General features: G+C 36.1%; 1 protein-coding gene across 2 annotated transcripts in view; it reads left to right on the top strand.

Moving 5' to 3' along the window:
* Positions 1 to 19,867, top strand: part of DYNC2H1 (dynein cytoplasmic 2 heavy chain 1) — a 367,862-nt gene that overhangs the window by 186,361 nt on the left and 161,634 nt on the right. For both annotated transcript variants that reach the window (XM_065882515.1, XM_065882514.1), the window contains 5 exons: positions 10,778 to 10,843; positions 12,841 to 12,891; positions 13,688 to 13,765; positions 15,772 to 15,903; positions 16,896 to 16,968. In XM_065882515.1, the coding sequence (XP_065738587.1) occupies positions 10,778 to 10,843; positions 12,841 to 12,891; positions 13,688 to 13,765; positions 15,772 to 15,903; positions 16,896 to 16,968 (400 nt within the window). The remainder of the gene's footprint in view (positions 1 to 10,777; positions 10,844 to 12,840; positions 12,892 to 13,687; positions 13,766 to 15,771; positions 15,904 to 16,895; positions 16,969 to 19,867) is intronic.

Raw genomic sequence — 19,867 nt, 5'->3', positions numbered from 1 at the left:
ACTTTTATAGTGTCTGGCCTTATATTTAGATCTCTAATCCATTTTGAGTTTATTTTTGTGTACGGTGTTAGGGAGTGTTCTAATTTCATTCTTTTATATGGAGCTGTCCAGTTTTCCCAGCACCGTGTATTGAAGAGGCTGTCTTTTCTCCATTGTATATTCTTGCCTCCTTTCTCAAAGATAGGGTGACTGTATGTGTGTGGGTTTATCTCTGGGCTTTCTATCCTGTTCCATTGATCTATATTTCTGTTTTTGTGCCAGTACCATACTGTCTTGATTGCTGTAGCTTTGTAGTATAGTCTAAAGACAGGGAGCCTGATTCCTCCAGCTTGGTTTTTCTTTCTCAAGATTGCTTTGGCTATTCGGGATCTTTTGTGTTTCCATACAAATTGTGAAACCTTTTGTTCTATTTCTGTGAAAAATGCCATTGGTAGTTTGATAGGGATTGCATTGAATCTGTAGATTGCTTTGGGTAGTAGAGTCATTTTCACAATATTGATTCTTCCAATCCAAGAACATGTTATATCTCTCCAGCTGTTTGTATCATCTTTAATTTCTTTCATCAGTGTCTTATAGTTTTCTGCATACAGGTCTTTTGTCTCCTTAAGTAGGTTTATTCCTAGGTATTTTATTTATTCTGTTGCAGTGGCAAATGGGAGTGTTTCCTTAATTTCTCTTTCAGATTTTTCATCATTAGTGTATAGGAATACAAGAGATATCTATGCATTAACTTTGTATACTGATACTTTGCTAAATTTGTTGATTAGCTCTAGTAGTTTTCTTGTAGCATCTTTAGAATTCTCTATATAGTATCATGTCATCTGCAAACAGTGACAGTTTTACTTCTTCTTTTCCAAATTGGATTCATTTTATTTCTTTTTCTTCTCTGATTGCTGTGGCTAAAACTTCCAAAACTGTGTTGAATAATAGTGCTGAGAGTCGACAACCTTGTCTTGTTCCTGATCTTAGTGGTAATGGTTTCAGTTTTTCACCATTGAGAATGATGTTGGCTGTGGGTTTGTCATATATGGCCTTTATTATGTTGAGGTAAGTTCCCACTCTGCCTACTTTCTAGAGAGTTTTTATCATAAATGGCTGTTGAATTTTGTTGAAAGCTTACTCTGCATCTATTGAGCTGATCATATCATTTTTTCTCATTTAGTTTGTTAGTATGGTTTATCACATTGATTTGTGTATATTGAAGACTCCTTTCATTTCTGGGATAAACCCCACTTGATCATGGTGTATGATCCTTTTAATGTGCTGTTGCTTTCTGTTTGCTAGTATTTTGTTGAGGATTTTTGTTCATTAGTGATATTGGCCTGTAGTTTTCTTTCTTTGTGACATCTTTGTCTAGTTTCGGTATCAGGGTGATGGTGGCCTCGTAGAATGAGTTTGGGAGTGTTCCTCCATCTGCTATATTTTGGAGGAGTTTGAGAAGGATAGGTGTTAGCTCTTCTCTAAATGTTTGATAGAATTCGCCTGTGAAGCCATCTGGTCCTAGGCTTTTGTTTGCTGGAATATTCTTTTTCACAGTCTCAATTTCAGTGCTTGTGAATGGTCTGTTTATATTTTCTATTTCTTCCTGGTTCAGTCTTGGAAGGTTGTGCTTTTCTAAGAATTTGTCCATTTCTTCCAGGTTGTCCATTATATTGGCATATAGTTGCTTGTAGTAATCTCTCATGATCCTCTGTGTTTCTGCCATGTCAGTTGTTACTTCTCCTTTTTCATGTCTAATTCTGTTGATTTGAGTCTACTCCCTTTTTTTCTTGATGAGTCTGTCTAATGGTTTATCAATTTTGTTTATCTTCTCAAAGAGCAAGCTTTTAGTGTTATTGATCTTTGCTATTGTTTCCTTTGTGTCTGTTTATTATTATTTCTGATCTGATCTTTATGATTTCTTTCCTTCTGTGGGTTTTTTTTTTTCTTCTTTCTCTAATTGCTTTAGATGTAAGGTTATGTTATTTATTTGAGATGTTTCTTATTTCTTGAGGTAGGATTGTATTGCTATCATCTTCCCTCTTAGAACTGCTTTTGCTTCATCCCACAGGTTTTGGGTGGTTGTGCTTTCACTGTCATTTGTTTCTAGGTAGTTTTTGATTTCCTCTTTGATTTCTTCAGTGATTACTTTGTTATTAAGTAGTGTATTGTTTAGCCTCCATGTGTTTGTATTTTTTACAGATTTTTTTGGTAATTGATATCTAGTCTCATAGCATTGTGGTCAGAAAAGTTACTTGATACGATTTCAATTTTCTTAAATTTACCAAGGCTTGATTCGTGACCCAAGGTATCGTCTATCCTGGAGAATGTTCCATGAGCACTTGAGAAGAAAGTGTATTCTGTTGTTTTGGATGGAATGTGCTATAAATATCAATTAAGTCCATCTTGTTTAGTGTATCATTTAAAGCTTTTGTTTCCTTATTTAATTTCATTTTGGATGATCTGTCCATTGGTGATAGCAGTGTGTTAAAGTCCCCTCCTCTGGGGATTTTCCCTTTTATAGCTGTTACCATTTGCCTTATGTATTGAGGTGCTCCTATGTTGGATGCATAAATATTTACAGTTGTTATATCTTTTTCTTAGATTGATCCCTTGATAATTATGTAGTGTCCTTCTTTGTCTCTTGTAATAGTCTTTATTTTAAAGTCTATTTTATCTGATACGAGAATTGCTACTCCAGCTTTCTTTTGATTTGCATTTACATGCAATATCTTTTTTCCTCCCCTCACTTTCAGTATGTTTGTGTCTGTAGGTCTGAAGTGGGTCTCTTGTAGACAGCACATATACGGGTCTTGTTTTTGTATCCATTCAGCCAGTCTGTGTCTTTTGGTTGGAGCATTTAATCCTTTTGCATTTAAGGTAATTATTGATATGTATGTTCCTCTTACCATTTTCTTAATTGTTTTGGGTGTGCCATTGTAGTTCTTTTTCTTCTCTTGTGTTCCCTGCCTAGAGAATTTCCTTTAGCATTTGTTTTAAAGCTGTTTTGGTGATGCTGTGTTCTCTTAGCTTTTGCTTGTCTGTAGAGGTTTTAATTTCTCCATTGAATCTGAATGAGATCCTTGCTGTGTAGAGTAGTCTCGTTTGTAAGTTCTTCCCTTTCATTACTTTAAAAATGTCTTGCCACTCCCTTCTGGCTTGCAGAGTTTTTGCTGAAGGATCAGCTGTTAACCTTATGGAGATTTCTTTTTGTTGTATGTATGTATGTTGTTGTATTGTATGTATGTTGTATGTTATTTCTTGTTTTTCCCTTGCTGCTTTTAATATTTTTTCTTTGTGTTTAATTTTTGATAGTTTGATTAATATGTGTCTTGGCGTGTTTCTCCTTGTATTTATCCTGTATGGGACTCTCTGCGCTTCCTGAACTTGACCTTTTCCTATCCCATATTAGGAAAATTTTCAACTATAATCGCTTCAAATATTTTCTCAGTCCCTCTCTTTTTCTCTTCTTCTTCTTTGGGACCCCAATAATTCAAATGCTGGTGCAATTAATATTGTCCTAGAGGTCTCTAAGACTGTCCTCAATTCTTTTCATTCTTTTTTCTTTATTCTTCTCTGTGGTAGTTATTTCCACTATTTTATCTTCCAGGTCACTTATCTGTTCTTCTGCTTCAGTAATTCTGCTATTGATCTATTCTAGAGAATTTTTAATTTCATTTATTGTGTTGTTCATCATTGTTTCTTTGTTCTTTAGTTCTTCTAGGTCCTTGTTAAATGTTTCTTGTATTTTCTCCATTCTATTTCCAAGATTCTGGATCATCTTTACTGTCATTACTCTGAATTCTTTTTCAGGTAGACTGCCTATTTCTTCTTCATTTGTTTGGTCTAGTGGGTTTTTACCTTGCTCTTTCACCTGCTATGTGTTTCTCTGTCTTCGCATTTTGCTTAACTTACTGTGTTTGGGGTCTCCTTTTCGCAGGCTGCAGGTTCGTAGTTCCTTTTGTTTTTGGTGTATTCCTCCAGTGGCTAAGGTTGGTTCAGTGGGTTGTGTAGGCTTCCTGGTGGAGGGGACTAGTGCCTGTGTTCGGTGGATGAGACTGGATCTTGTCTTTCTGCTGGACAAAACCGTATCTGGTGGTGTGTTTTGGCATGTCTGTGACCTTTTTATGATTTTAGGCAGCCTTTCTGCTAATGGGTGGGGTTGTATTCCTGTCTTGCTAGTTGTTTGGCATAGGTGTCAAGCACTGTAGGTTGCTGGTCGTTGAGATGGTGATCTCTGGGAGAGCTTTTGCCGTTTGATATTACATGGAGGCAGGAGGTCTCTGGTAGACCGGTGTCTTGAAGTTGGCTCTCCCACCTCAGAGGCAGAGGCCTGACACCCAGCTGGAGCACCAAGACCCTGTCAGTCACATGGCTCAGAAGAAAAGGGAGAAAAAAAGAAAGAAAGAAAGAAAATATAAAATAATAAAATAACATAAAGTTATTAGAATAAAATATAATTATTAAAAAAAGTTGTAAATAAAAAAAAGAGAGAAAAAAGGAAAAAAAGAAAGAAAGAAAAAAGAGAGCAACCAAACCAAAAACAATTCTACCAATCAGAACAAGTGCTAAAAGCTATGCTAAAAAATAAAAAAATTAAAAAAAAATGGACAGACAGAACCCTAGGACAAATGGTAAAAGCAAGGCTATACAGGCAAAAGGCACACAAAGAAGCATGTACATACACACTCACAAAAAGAGAAAAAGGAAAAAAATATATATATATATAAAAAGGAAGAGAGCAACCAAATCAATAAACAGATCTACCAATGATAATAAACTCTAAATACTAAACAAATATAAAGCATGACGTTGCAACAGCCTGAGGCCCGCCGTTTGTTCTCCTGGGGATGTTGTCCCTGCATCACGTGACCCTGGCAGTGGTGGGCTGCACAGGCTCCGGGGAGGGGAGGTGTGGATAGTGACCTGTGCTTGCACACAGGTTTCTTGGTGGCTGCAGCAGCAGCGTTTGCATTTCATGCCCGTCTGTGGTGTCCACGCTGATAGCCATGGCTTTTGCACATCTCTGGAGCTTGTTTAGGCGGTGCTCTGAATCCCTTCTCTTCACGCACCCCGAAACAATGGTCTCTTGCCTCTTAGGCAGGTCCATACTTTTTCCCGGACACCCTCCTGGCTAGCTGTGGTGCACTAGCCCCCTTCAGGCTGTGTTCACGCAGCCAACCCCAGTCCTCTCCCTGGGATCTGACCTCCAAAGCCCGAGCCTCAGCTCCCAGCCCTGACCCGTCCCAGCGGGTGAGCAGACAAACCTCTCAGCCTGGTGAGTTCTGGTCGGCACCGATCCCCTGTGCGGGAATCTTTCCACTTTGCCTTCTGCACCCTTATTGCTGCATGGCTCCAAAGCTTCCCCACCAGCACCCCCCTGTCTCTGCCAGTGAAGGGGCTTCGTAGTGTGTGGAAACTTTTCCTCCTTCACAGCTCCTTCCCAGAGGTGCAGGTCCTGTCCCTATTGTTTTTGTCTCTGTTTTTTTTTTTTTTTTTTCTTTTGCCCTATGCAGGTACATGGGGAGTTTTTTGCCTTTTGGGAAGTCTGAGGTCTTCTGCCAGCATTCAGTAGGTGTTCTGTAGGACTTGTTCCACATATAGTTTTATTTCTGATGTATTTGTGTGGAGGAAGGTGATCTCCACATCTTACTCCTCTGCCATCTTGAAGGTCTCTTAAGACATGTTTTTAATTGATAATGGAATATCTGTTTTGTAAAATTCGTATTTCTATAGGAGTGATATTAAATCTATTCATCTTGAATTCAGCATTCCATAGAGTTTCAGTGGTGAATAAAAATTCAGAAAGCATATTAATTGTAAAACTGAGGTGCATTTCTCAAGATTTAGCACTCTAACCTTACTTAGGATGGAACCAATTTTATATTTTAGTGAAAGGTTTTCGGTTTTTAGCAGTCAGCGTTACGTTAAACTGACTGCCAGAACTTCTCTAATGCTGGTTTTGCTGTTGTGTTAGTGAGAGCAGTATGACAACAATAGACTCTTGAAATAGAGAGAGAATTATTAGTATTCACATCACATTGAACTGAAAGCATCTTGACCTGGAACAGAAAAATGATTGACTTGTTTTATATCAGAAAATGAACTAAACCAAATGGGGAAAATTGTCTAGTATTTTCAGTTTAGATTATTAGCTATATCATTCTTTTTATTCATGAGTTCAAAAGTGTTTATTTCAGTAATCTAAGTACCTTAGACAATGATAGGATAAGTAGCACATTTGGTTTCCCCAAACTTATGATGATTATAGTAAACCTATGTACAAGTTAGTACCTTTACATATCATTTCTTCATCACAGTTTATTGTTTCAAATAGATACAAAATAATGGAATTTGTTGGTGTATTAAATAATTTCCAACTATATTGGGCGAGAGTACAGAAACAGGTTAAAGAAAATGTTGTGAGACCGTATGATTCTTATTGTTTCCCCTTATGGAATTATTGTCTAAAAGATTTGAAATGGTATAGGAAGAATGTCTGGTTATGTATAAATAGAAGTTTTTTCATGCAAAGTCCTTCTAAGCTTTATGCCTGTGCAGCTCACCTTGCCTCTTTCTTCAAATGAATTTGCTAGTTGATTGATTAAAATTCAGATGAATATTATGTTTTACAAATAAAATAATTATAGCATCTCATGATTGTATTTATCTTACATCTCATTTAATTTGAATTATGGTATTTTTCCTATCAAAATGTGTTTTCTTATAATAAAAACATGGAAGTTCTCTGGTTGGGTGTTTAGAAATTTTATAAACTGTGGTTATTAAAATGAATCTTGGTAATTTAGATAATTTTCTTCTGCTTAGATAACTTTGAAACTTTTAGTATTGTATCTAACCCTTTAGAGTTTCTGGAAGTATAGGTAAATGTGCATGGAATTCTTTTTTAAAATGTATGATTTAGCTTCAAGCACAAGTGTGAGTGCCTGAGTTCTATCCTATATCAACTTCTTTGAGATTAAAACAAGATTTTTCTTCATATGGTAACATCTACTTAGACTTTTCATTAAACATATTTGAAAGCAATGAATATTATAGGGTAGAAATAAAATGAATGAATTATACTTTCTACTGCTTCTTAGTCTCTGAGATTTGTGGGATTTATGGAATATTTTTGAAATAAATTTCCTTTCCAATATTACATACTATATCTTTTTACTGTAAAGCAGATAGTTACTATCTGTCGCCTTTTAAGACTTACAGTGTTCTAGGCACTAAGTGCTTTAACACATTGTTAATTAATTCCTACAACAATTCTATTATATAAAGGAAGAAGCCGAGATTTAGAGCTTTAACCTTTCTCTAGGTTACTCAGATGTAGTGGGTGTTGGAGCTAGAATTCAAACCCATTTTGCATGATGCCAAAGACGTCTTGGTAATAGAATGTGGTTAAAACAAACCATTACGTTTGGAAATGTGAACTTCTTATCGGCTATAAAGTTAACTTTAAGATTCTCTCATATTGTATTAATCCTTCTCTAATAGTCTCACTCTTTTTGAATTTTTACTAGAGTATGATGTGTGTGTGATGGCATGGTATGGAATATGTGGCTGACATATACCATCCAGTGGTCTACTGTCTCTTACTGTTTTTCTTCATTCAGCTAGTTAATTATGTAGATGATCAGTTGAAATTTTGTTTATTATGTATCCTCTTGATATTAAATTATTTTGTAACAGAACCCAAGCATACTGAAATAAATTGAACTTAAATTAAAACACCCAAATTTTCCGACTCATAAGCTCGGAAGATCAAGGATATTATAGGTCCAAAATGTTTTCTAAACTCTGGTTATTAACAGGTTTTTTTTGAAACAAATATTCAAATAATCCTTAAGTTTGATTAATTCATTCTTGATTTTACCTCAGGGTAATTGGGAATGTGTCCTCTGTCTCTCAGTAAACTATATTTTTATGTTTATTCTTGAATTATCATTTTTCCTCATTATAAAATCATTGTTAAATTCTTATGGCTAAAGGGATTCATTGGTACAGCTAGGCAACCAGACAGCTACCATAAACAGCTTTCTTCTGCCATCTCCCAGTTGGAAAATCATAGAAGATGATCCTGGTTTGCCTGGCTTAGGTCATATGGCATCATCCCTTGTACCATTATCTGTGGCATGTTATATTGAGATTGGGCCAACTTGATTATAGGTTTATCCCTAAGGTCAGGATGTCTTCTGTGACTAGAAAACAAAGAAAAGGATGACCACCATTACCCATTTATTGACTACATAATATGTGCCTATTTTTTGCCAACATTTTAGAGCTTGGCTCAGTAATAATCAATAAAGTAGTTCTTTGACTCCAGTGGATAATCTGGGGCTCAGAGAGTTGTAGAGCCTTCTCTTCTCTCCACTAACACTAGAGACTACATTACTCTTCCTTAGTTCAAAGAAAGAAATGGCTAAATAAATGTATTAATACTGTGTGTGCATTATATGTGTGTAAAAAAGAGTTAACTGTATTATTAAGTGATGAAGCCTTCAAAGTAATACATTTATTGTCTTGTTTATCTTAATCATTATTTCTTTACCTTAGATGAGGGATGCTATTATAATCATTTACAATATTCATTAGTGTGTAAAATAAGCAACTTACTGCCTTATACAGCTAGCTACTGTTCAATCCCAAACCTGAATTCCTTTTTTTAATATTCTCTTTTTTTATATTTACTTATTTATTTTTTGGATGCGTTGTCTTAGTTGTGGCATGCGGGATCTTTCATTGTGGAGAGTGGGCTCTTCAGTGCAGTGCACAGGCTTCTCTCTAGTTGTGATGCACGGGCTCCAGAGTATGTGGGCTCAGTAGTTGTAGCACGCGGGCTTAGTTGCCTCGCGGCATGTGGGATCTTAGTTCCCCGACCAGGGACTGAACCGGTGTCCAGTGCATTGCAAGACGGATTCTTAACCATTGGACCACCAGCAAAGTCTCCAGCCAAACCTGAATTCTAACCTTCTAATTCCAAAGAATATTACACATATCTCCCAATGATATGCCTTGCTTTTTATATATTTTAAGCCACATGTTAGCTATTTTATATACACTGTAGTTGGTTGTAACTGTTTTTCTCATACCTGAGTGATGGCCATCTGCTTCCAGGTTTTATGCTTTATTTTCACTCATTGACTGTGTTGTAGTTGTGAACATGTTTGTTTTTTAGTTATTCACTTAATACATATTTATTGAGTACTTGCTATATATATATGTGTATATATACACACACAAACATACCCAATATATACTTTTTTTTTTTTTTTGTGGTACGTGGGCCCCTCTCACTGTTGTGGCCTCTCCCGTTGCGGAGCACACGCTCTGTTCACGCAGGCTCAGCGGCCATGGCTCACAGGCCCAGCTGCTCCACGGCATGTGGGATCCTCCTGGACCGGGGCACGGACCCATGTCCCCTGCATCGGCAGGCGGACTCTCAACTACTGCGCCACCAGGGAAGCCCCCAATATATACTTTTATAAAATAAATTATTATTTTGTATTATTCAAGACACTGGATTTTTCCAACAGAGGGGTGGTTTTCTTGCAGGCAAGGAGATCACTTGCTGGTAGTATTTACAGGAGGATCTTTTTTTGTTGAGCATATCTTTTGCATATATTGTATTGTAATATCCTTATATTTATCTGTAGGTTTATAAGCATGCACAGATACGAATAAAGTATTATTTACAATATGGGAAAAGCTAAATAAAGTTTGAATTAGAACTTGGTAGGAAAGATGGTGCTTGAGCAGATGGTTTTGTTAGTAAACTGGTTGCTGGTTTTTTTTTTTATGGAAATGATATAAGCTTATTTTAGAAAGTTTGCAAAATACACCTAAGAAAAAATAATGAAATAAAAATAACCTGTAATCTCAAAAATAAATCACTGATAAAAATTTTGATATCTATTTCTAATTTCTTTTGCAGATGTATATCCATATCTGTTTATATAAACATATTTGTTTAAATAAACAATATGAGCTATGCTATACACTTTGATTTGACTGTTATTCATGATAGACTTTTGAACATTTATTTCAGTTTTCCCTCCATTATAAAAAGCCTTGCAGGACTTCCCTGCTGGTCCAGTGGTTAAGGCTCCATGCTCCCAATGTAGGGGGCCCGGGTTTGATCCCTGGGCAGGGAACTAGATCCCACATGCATGCCGCAACTAAGAGTTCACATGCCGCAACTAAGAGTCCTCATGCCACAACCAAAGACCCCGCATGATGCAACAAAGATCTTGCACGCTACGCTGAAGATCCCATGTGCCACAGCGAAGATCCCATGTGCTGTGACTAAGACCTGGCACAGCCAAATAAATAAATAAACATTTTAAAAACCTTGCAATGAATATCCTTATTTCTTCTCTAGGAGTACATTTTTGATCCCCTGCATAAATTTCTAGAAGTGAAGTTTCTTGATTTAGGGGCATACAGAATATTCAGGAGAATATAACATACTGACAAATTGAAGATTACTAATCCAAAAGGCTGATCTGGTTAGTAATGACTAATCTAAACCTCACAATCATATTTCAGCTAGTTAAATCTGTTTTTTTTAATGAGATGTACACACTGATTAATCCTTAGCACTATCTCTAAAAGTGTTAGCACTCTCTCTGTACTCTCATCCCCAACTTAGAAGAGTTGTCATATGTAGATGATAAAAGTAGATTATTAGATGACAGAATACAGATTTTGTGAACCAAAATTTAAGGACTATGCTTTTCCAAAAACACAAATTTAGAAAAAGCAAGATAACATCTGTTATTCTTTTCAGGCTGATCAGTTGATGTTTGCTTTGCATTTCGTTCGAGGCATGCATCCTGAACTTTTTCAAGAAAATGTAAGTGGAAGGAAAGGAGAAAATTATTTAAAAAGTTGCATAGAAATCTGGTAATGGGTGGACTTATGGTTAGATTAGAAGTTACTTAAGGCTAGAAATTACATGTCAATCTATTTTTTACTTAGAAGTTTAGTGTAAGATGCTGATTTACAGTTGTACTCTCGTTTGGGTGAGCCCAGTATTCTGAAGCAATGGTAAGGCAGGGAAAGAACTCTAACTTACCATGCTACCTAGATTTTTCTGAACATAAGTCCACTTTTCCAGGGTACCAGTAGTGTCAGCCTTCTTATTTCCCTCGTCTAAGCAGTGGAACTGATAAATATAAAAAAGTTAAACAATATGGGTATGCCACTACATTATTTATTACCTCCACTGACTTGCTCAGAGTCAGCAGATGAAGCAAGAGGGTTGGCAGTTCTTAGAAGCCTTCTTTGAGCCTGCAGGTTTATGTTAATATTTTAATGTATAATTTATCTTTTTTTGTCTGTGACTTCATTTCTGGTCTACCATATAACCCCCTCTCAAACCTGAAAATAATTTCCTTCAAGATAGAACTAAGTAATCCATCTCTGACCTGCTTCTAATATTAAAAAAATTATTTGTAAGTGATTTTTCTCATTATTATGCCATTATCATTAAAGTGAGCATTCAGTAGCCAGGGTGGCAGCGAATAGTATATATGGACAGTGCACTTTGACCTAGTAACCTTTAACTCTCTATGGTCAGATTGTAACTATGCTCTGGGTTCCCCTCATTTGAATAGTTAAAAGAATGCATACCATTCCATGTGACTGTTCTCTCTTTTTCTCTAACATGCTCTGGCTGACTTGTATAGTTTCTTCCAAATTTAACTTGACTCTTTTTATTTAAACTATTTACTTTGATGCCTTTCCCTCCTCCTGTATGTTTTTCACCATGCTCAATATGTTCTGCTGTATAAGACTTAATTTTCCCTAGTTTTCCCTCCTGGAGTATAAATAAATTATCATGGGGAAAGGAGAACAGTTTTATTTGACTTGCATAAAGTAGTAGTGATAATTTGTATTTTATTTATTTGTGACTGTATAACTTAAGTAGGAAGAATGAGTGGTCAGAGTGGGTGGAGGCAGGAAGTATGTTGCTTTGGTAATTTTTCCATATGGCTCTCAAATTTTAATATGTCCTGGCTTTATTTGCTGGCCAATGTGTAACAAATAATATGGTAGTGCCCATAATTATCTGAATGGGTAACCCAGAGTGAAGACATAGATTTTCTAAGAGCTCTAGATTCTGTAACACTTGATCAATTTTGATTCCATGGGTTAATTTTTTTAAAAAAAGGAGTAATGGCAGTCTTCTCCCAATATGTTGGAAAAGATAAGTTAGTGGTAGTACTTTTCTCTATTTTTCCCAATATACACAATTTTTAAACTTTTGGTGCACCTTACTGCTTATCTATTAGCGAGGAGTAGTATATAATAGGAAAAATTAAAGGTAGTGACAAATGCAAATTGAATAAGACATTTAAATTTTTAGATGTTGAGACTCACATGTATAATGTAGTTCTATTTTTTTTTTTTTTTTTTTTTTTGCGGTACACGGGCCTCTCACTGTTGTGGCCTCTCCCGTTGCGGAGCACAGGCTCCGGACGTGCAGGCTCAGCGGCCATGGCTCACGGGCCCAGACGCCGGCATGTGGGATCTTCCCGTACCGGGGCACGAACCCGTGTCCCCTGCATCGGCAGGCGGACTCTCAACCACTGCGCCACCAGGGAAGCCCTGTAGTTCTATTTTTGTCTTAAAATTATTCTAGTAGATTTTGTTTTAATGTTTTATGTTGGTATGGTACATGAACTCATTCTTATGTTAATGTTGTAGAGTGGGAAGGTATGAAAGGAGTTTTATTTTTTTCCATGTTTTTAGAAAGCTAAATTGTAAGCTGTCTTATGGGGAAATTTAAAAAGATTTGTTAAATGGTTAGAATATCTTTTGTGTGTTTCTCATATTTTTATTTAATAGGAATGGGATACATTTACAGGTGTGGTTGTTGGAGACATGTTGCGGAAAGCTGTAAGTTAGAATAACAAAATTATTATTTCACTCTTAGTGAAAATAACTCTGGCTTTGTTTTCATGAAATATAATTTGCTTGAGAGAAGTTTTAAATTACTGTTGAAATTATATTTTAATTAGAGGACTATATCATTGCCTCTATTGCCGTAATAGAAAATGGACCTATATGTGTTTTTTTGTCCTTGAGGACATGTATTCTTCTGAGAATATTAATTAAATATAAGAAATTAATATGGTTTCTTTTTTTCAGTGTATATATATTTGGTTCCAAGAAAACTTTTGTAATTTGAAGAAGATCAAATCTCGTAACATAACTAGGAAAATTTTCTTATATAAGTAAAGTTAAAAATTACTTCATTTTATTTTTGACAACTTTATTCAAATTTAGCTTCTTCTCTAGTAATTTTCTATTTAAACATGTAATGGATAATATTATTCTTCAAAGCAACCTATCCAAACTGTAATGCGAAACCTAGATTATGACTGACATGCAAAATATAATTAAAAATAATATAATTCTATGGAAGTTTCTTATTACATTTGAGTTTTTCTGAAGTTTTACAAAAGATTAAGCCCTATGAAAATGAATGTAACATTTGTCTAAATGTTTACTAGTACCTGATGTTATGTAGAATTTTACCATATTGACTTGTAAAATAGATAAAAATTAAAGAATACATAGAATGAGTTTTTTTCAAAATAGTGTTCATAAAATTAGCTGGTCAATTTTTAATTTTTTTAAAGTCTGAGTTTTACCAGATATACTAAGGAAAATAATTGCTCTTATTAAAAAGGACTCTCAACAAAGAATACGTGATCAACTTCCGTCTTGGATTGACCAGGAAAGAAGCTGGGCAGTGGCAACATTAAAGGTATTCCTCTTCTACTATGAGAGATTTATTTTTTTTAGTATTTGAGTTATTTCTGTTTATATTTTTATGTGCTACTTATTCATACTCAGTGTTGATATTTTTGTGAAATGATGTAGAATCCCTGGGTAAAAGAATATCCAAGAATTATTCTGATTAGTCCCTTAAACAATTTTAATAGAATGCATAAAATCAATAATTATGAAAAATAGTGAGAATTTGAAGAGATTTCTGGATTATTGGGCAGGACCTCTGAACTATTTCATGAACTCCTAATGGCAAACTTAATAATAATCAACATGATACAGTTAAAATTGTTTGAAAAATTGATCTACTGAGAGGTTACACTTGGGAAAAAATCTTAACTGTGTTAACCTAAAAATTATAATGATGGGGCTTCCCTGGTGGCGCAGTGGTTGAGAGTCTGCCTGCCGATGCAGGGGACACGAGTTCGTGCCCAGGTCTGGGAAGATCCCACATGCCGCGGAGCAGCTGGGCCCGTGAGCCATGGCCGCTGAGCCTGCGCGTCCGGAGCCTGTGCTCCGCAATGGGAGAGGCCGCAACAGTGAGAGGCCCGCATACCGCCAAAAAAAAAAAAAAAAAAATTATAATGATGCTTTTTTTCACATACTAATTTCTTGTTAAGTAAAGAAATGCAAAACATTTAGGAAAGGGGGGCTTTCCTATTCAGAGAAAGTTTATAATATACATTAGTGTTTTATTATCATTTTAGTTTATAAAACATTTTCAAATGAATTATCTTATTCAATTATCACACAAACCTTAAGAAGGAGGTATTATTAACTTTCTTTTTACAGATGAGAAATAAGAATCAGTGCAGGGAGTTGCAAAATGCGTGAACCTATTTTCTTTTCAATTTCATACATATTTTTGAGGAACTGTTATGTGCCAAGCATCATGTTAAATACTTCAGATGCATTATCTTATTTTATTATCACAATGACCTATTGAAGAGGTCATAATTATGCCTGTTTTTGAGAAGAGCAAACTGAGGTGTAGACAGGTTAAATAATTTATCCAATATCAAATAGCTGGGAAGTTTTGGAACTATGATTTTAATTAAGGCATTCTGACACCACATTCCTACGTGCCTTTGATATGTAGGTTTTCCAAATATAGTGTCTTTTTCCTCTTTCTCTCCTTCCTTCTTTCCCCTCCCCACAGTTTCTTCCCCTGGTATGACTTGGGCAGTGAGGATGGGGTCATGGGGAAGAAAAAGCCTAACTCCCAACAGTTCTGTCTGTGTTCTTAACTCAGGCTAAAGTGTTGTTTTTGTGGGGAATGAAAGACAAATATACTTCTCTCAAAATCTGTAACATATGTTTCCATTCTTCCTTTCCTTTCCCTGCTTTTCTTCACAACTATTCTAATGGTACAGTAGCACATGGTTAAAACGGTAGGAGTAGCCAGCAGTTATTGATGACTTACTATGTTCAAGGTATGCAGAATTTGAAAATGGATCATCTCATTAGATATTTTCAACATTGTGAGGGAGCTACTGTTATTGTCCTCATTTAACAGATAAAGAAACTAAGGCCCAGAGTGATATAGTCACTTACTTATGGTCACTGAGAAAGTATAGAGTCAAGATTTGAAACTGGGCATATTTTTGCACTCTAACATGGAACTCCATTCTGGCAATGGTTAAAATTTGCACATGGTTTTAATGAAAGTATTCTTTTCCCCACAAGGTGGAGATAGGTACAAATGTTTTTACATAGAGAAAAGATTTGTTAATTTGCAGTATTGATTTAGTACTACTTTGGAAATATTTGCTTTTGTTTAATTCTGGATTAGATAAGTCTGCCATACTGTTTCTGATCTAGAAGTGATTAGATAAGCCAACACGAATTAGAAAACAAATGGTAAATATCAATAATTGGTTTCCACTTACTTTTTTTAGTGTGTGTGTGTATTTAGTATGGTTGTATGTGTGTGTATTTATATTTGCTTGTAGCTCAGTATATATGGTTATTTTTATTTTTTAGATTGCTCTCCCCAGTCTTTATCAGACCCTCTGTTTTGAAGATGTAGCTTTGTGGCATACTTATTATCATAATTCAACATGTGAGCAAGAGTTTCCATCTATTCTTGCAAAGAAAGTTTCCTTATTTCAGCAGGTAAATTGTCTAAACACGTAAATGTATTTAATGTTTCTGTTGTCACTCAGAAGCCATTTAAATAAAAGCTTTGCCTTTAGGGTGTCACATAACCTTAATGGGCATATGTGGGAAAGGGCTTTCTGCTTTTGCCACCTTGTCCAGACAATGAAATCATTGGCAACGTTTCTGGGTAGTGTGTCTCCCACTGTAGCTTTTCTTACTTCCTCTGCCTCTGACCCAAGGGGGATTTCTCAATAGAGAACACGTCTTACCAAAAGAAGTTAAAGTATAGATTGTACAGGCTCTTCACTCTTTTCCCAGGGTTCTCTCTAAGGAAAAGACCTTATGGTGAGGAACAGGGAACTTTTTTTTTCCATTTTGTGTCGAAATATAATGATGAAACCTACTGGTGGGTTCCACTCAGTCTTTTGGCTAGACCAAAGTCTTAGGTTGTAGAGGGCACAGGAGGTGACGCTCCAGGAAATGACCCTTCCATTTATATCTCTTAACTAGGCTGCTGGCTGTGCTTCTGCCCCTTGTTGAATTCTATTTCACCAAGTGTGTTTAAAAACAATGAAAAAAAAAAAAAAAAAAACTGAGAAAAACTTCATTTGAAAACTTAAACATCTAGTAACAGATAGATATGATTCAGCATAAAATTGGTAGTTTGAAAATTTTGGTTAAGAGTTTTATGCTTCTGCACGGCTGTCACCAAGAATGCTTTACCTACATACCCTTATTTTCACTGGCCATTGGGCCCTTTATTAGTTCCTGAAGACATAGCTAATGCTATGACCCTTACATGCTGACGTTTACTTTTGATGGTAGATCTGATGAATTTTAGTAATATTTTGGCTATTAAAGACGTGTCTTTTTATATACCTATTGTGACAGTTTTAGGCATAGTAAATATTGTGGTAAACATTTGTTTAATTTAACATTAACTATTGTTTAATTACAGCTGTTATAGGAACTTTATTATTTAAAAGTACTCTGCACTTTATTTTAAGGTTCTTGTGGTACAGGCTCTCAGACCAGACAGATTGCAAAGTGCCATGACTCTATTTGCATGTAAAACTCTGGGTAAGTACACTTCTTTTCTAGAACTAGACCAGTGACCTGAAGTTTGTTTTTAATTTACATTTTATTCTATGCTGACCTTAGTTTAGAAAGATTATACATTTTTTCCCCTTTATCGTACTTATGTTACAGTCTCTACATGTTTTTTTTTTGTTTTTATTTTGGCCACTTCACGGGGCATGTGGGATCTTAGTTCCCCTATCAGGGATCAAACCCGCACCCCCTGCACTGGAAGCACGGAGTCTTAACCACTGGACCGCCAGGGAAGTCCCTTGAAGTAACCTTTTACTAGCATTTTTTGAGAAAATAGAAGCAATAAGACAGAAAATGTTTATTTCCCACTAACAGTTCTACCAGCTACCTACAATGGTACTCATACTCATTCTGCTTTCCCTTCTGTTACTCTGAATGAATGTCCTTGCTCCAATTAAAGGCCAGCCATTTGCTCTTTCCTTTTTCATTTCTGCCATTATCCCTTTTTCCTGCATCGTCAATTTCACCTTCTTTACTGGATCCTTTCTGTTAGTATACAAACATATTTTAGTATCACCTGTCTTAAAAATGCTGCCCATGACCCTCTATCCCCTTTCTATCATCCCATTTCTTTATTTTCTTCTACAACAAAACATCCTGAAAGTGTGTCCATAGTCAAAGACCACAGTAATCCATTTCCTCAACTCTTATTCTACCTTCAACTCATTCTATTTGTACTTCCTCCCTAAAGTTCCACAAGATTGCTCTTGTTAAGGTTAATGAGGTCTTCTTCCATATATCTATTTCCAATAGTGACTTCTGTGCTTTTATCTTACTTGATCTCTCAACAGAGTTGTCCATTTGTTCCTTCTTTAAACACTTTCCACTTTCTTCTCTTGATTATTATGTTTCCTCTTCCATTTCTCAATCCTTTTAGGATTTTCCTTTTCTCTTTCCTTTATTGGTTGCTTCTCTGTATGTTGGAGTATTCTTCCTTCCTTCTAAATGTTGGAATATTCTTCCTTCCACTGCAGTCTTGCCCTGGGTTCCCTTCTTTCATTATTATACATTCTTTCATGACCTCATTCAGTTCCTGACTTTAAATATCATTTGTAAATTACTGACTTTTATATCTCTTATTTCTAACACCAACCTCTCTGTGGAATTCTAGGATCATATATACAGATGCTCATTTGATGTTTTCTTATGAATGTCAGATGACCAATACAGAACTTTTGATTTGTCTGTATTAGGATCCACTCAGTTGCTCAAAACAAAAAACCCAGAAGTGATCCTTTCTCTCTTTTCGTTACTTCATATACCCAATCTACCAGCTAGTCCTTTTGGCTCCAACTCTAAAACTTACTCTGAATTCATTTACTTGGTGTCATTATTACCAACCTAATGCAAACCACCATCATCTCTCACCTCATTTACTGCCATAGCTTTGGCTCTATCTTCATAATGTGGAGAATCTAATTACTTCTCATACTTCCACTACCATCTACCACTTTTTTCAAGCCACCATTATATCAGGCTTTCTTTCTTTCCCACTTCCAGTTTATTCTCAGCATAGCAGCTAGAGTGTCTCTTGAAATATAAGTTAGATCATATCACTTCTCCGTTCTAACTCTCTGATGGCACCTCATCTTTCTCAGAGTCCCTCCAGTGTGTTACAGGGTCTTACCTCTTCTGGTCCTCTTCTTCCCCTCAGATCTCATCTCCTACCACTGTCACCCTTGCTCAATCTTTAACAACCACAGTAGGCTTTTTCCTGTTTTTCTAGTGCTGCAAGTTTGTTTCTGCAGTCTCAAGGCCTTTGCACTTGCTGTTCCTTCTTCCAGCAGATTTCCACCCCCAGTTATCACCCTTGCTTCTCTGCTCAATTGTCATCTTTTAAGTTAATACTTTCTCTGAGCACTGTCTATATAATAATGTACTCTTTCCTCAGCTCTTCATATCCTCCTTTGCCTTGTTTATTTTAACTATTATCACCATCTGACATATTGTTATTTACCTGTTTATTAATTTCCTTTTCCCCAACTAGAATATTAGCCACATGAGGACACAAGCTTTGTTTTGTTCATGGTTGTGCCCCAGTGCCTTAAACAGCTTCTGGCACATGGGCACTGTAAGTGTGTGTTAAATCAGAGACCGCTTTCCTCATCGGTCTCCCTGCCTCAGTTTGCGCTTCCTCTTCAGTCCATTCTCTCCAGAAGGCTGTGTGAGCTTTTAAAAACTTAAACCAAATCATCTCTCTTTTTTGCTTAAAATTTCCAAAATCTTTTCAAAAAACACTTAGAATGAATTCCAGATTTATATATGATTGATGCTTGAACAGCATGGTTTTGAACTGTGCAGGTCCACTTTTATGCAGATTTTTTTCTAATAGTAAATACTACAGTACTACATGATCCGCAGGTGGTTGAATCTGAATATGTGGGACTCCGGGTATGGAGGAACCGTGGATACCGAGGAACTACGGATACAGAAGGTCAACTCTAAGCTATGTTCAGATTTTTGCCTGTGGACAGTCAGTGTCCATAACCCCCCTGCATTATCTACAGGTCAACTGTATAAGCTTACAAAGCCCCACACAGTCTGGCGCCAACCTTCTTCTCTAACCTCATCTTGCTTCCTTCTTGCCTGCCACTGTGCCTTCGTGGGGAAAACAACCTTAGGGCTTTTGCACTGTTTGTTCTCTGTTTTTGTTTGTTTTTTCTTTTTTATTAATTGTTGGCTCCTCTGTATCATTCAGATGTTAACGTTGCATTTTCAGAGAGGCCTTTCCGGGCCATTTAATCAGTACCAACACATCTACTTGCTTTAATTCTTTACCCATTTCTTAACACTAACTGATATATTTCTTGCTCATTTATATATATTTTTTGTCTGTTCCTATAACTCAAATGCAAGTTTAAGTAAAATG

Source organism: Phocoena phocoena, chromosome 8, assembly GCF_963924675.1.
Source record: "Phocoena phocoena chromosome 8, mPhoPho1.1, whole genome shotgun sequence".
NCBI classification, from domain to species: Eukaryota; Metazoa; Chordata; class Mammalia; order Artiodactyla; family Phocoenidae; genus Phocoena; species Phocoena phocoena.
The sequence above is the reverse complement of the archived record's forward strand: the minus strand, read 5'-3'. Positions and strand labels throughout refer to the sequence as shown.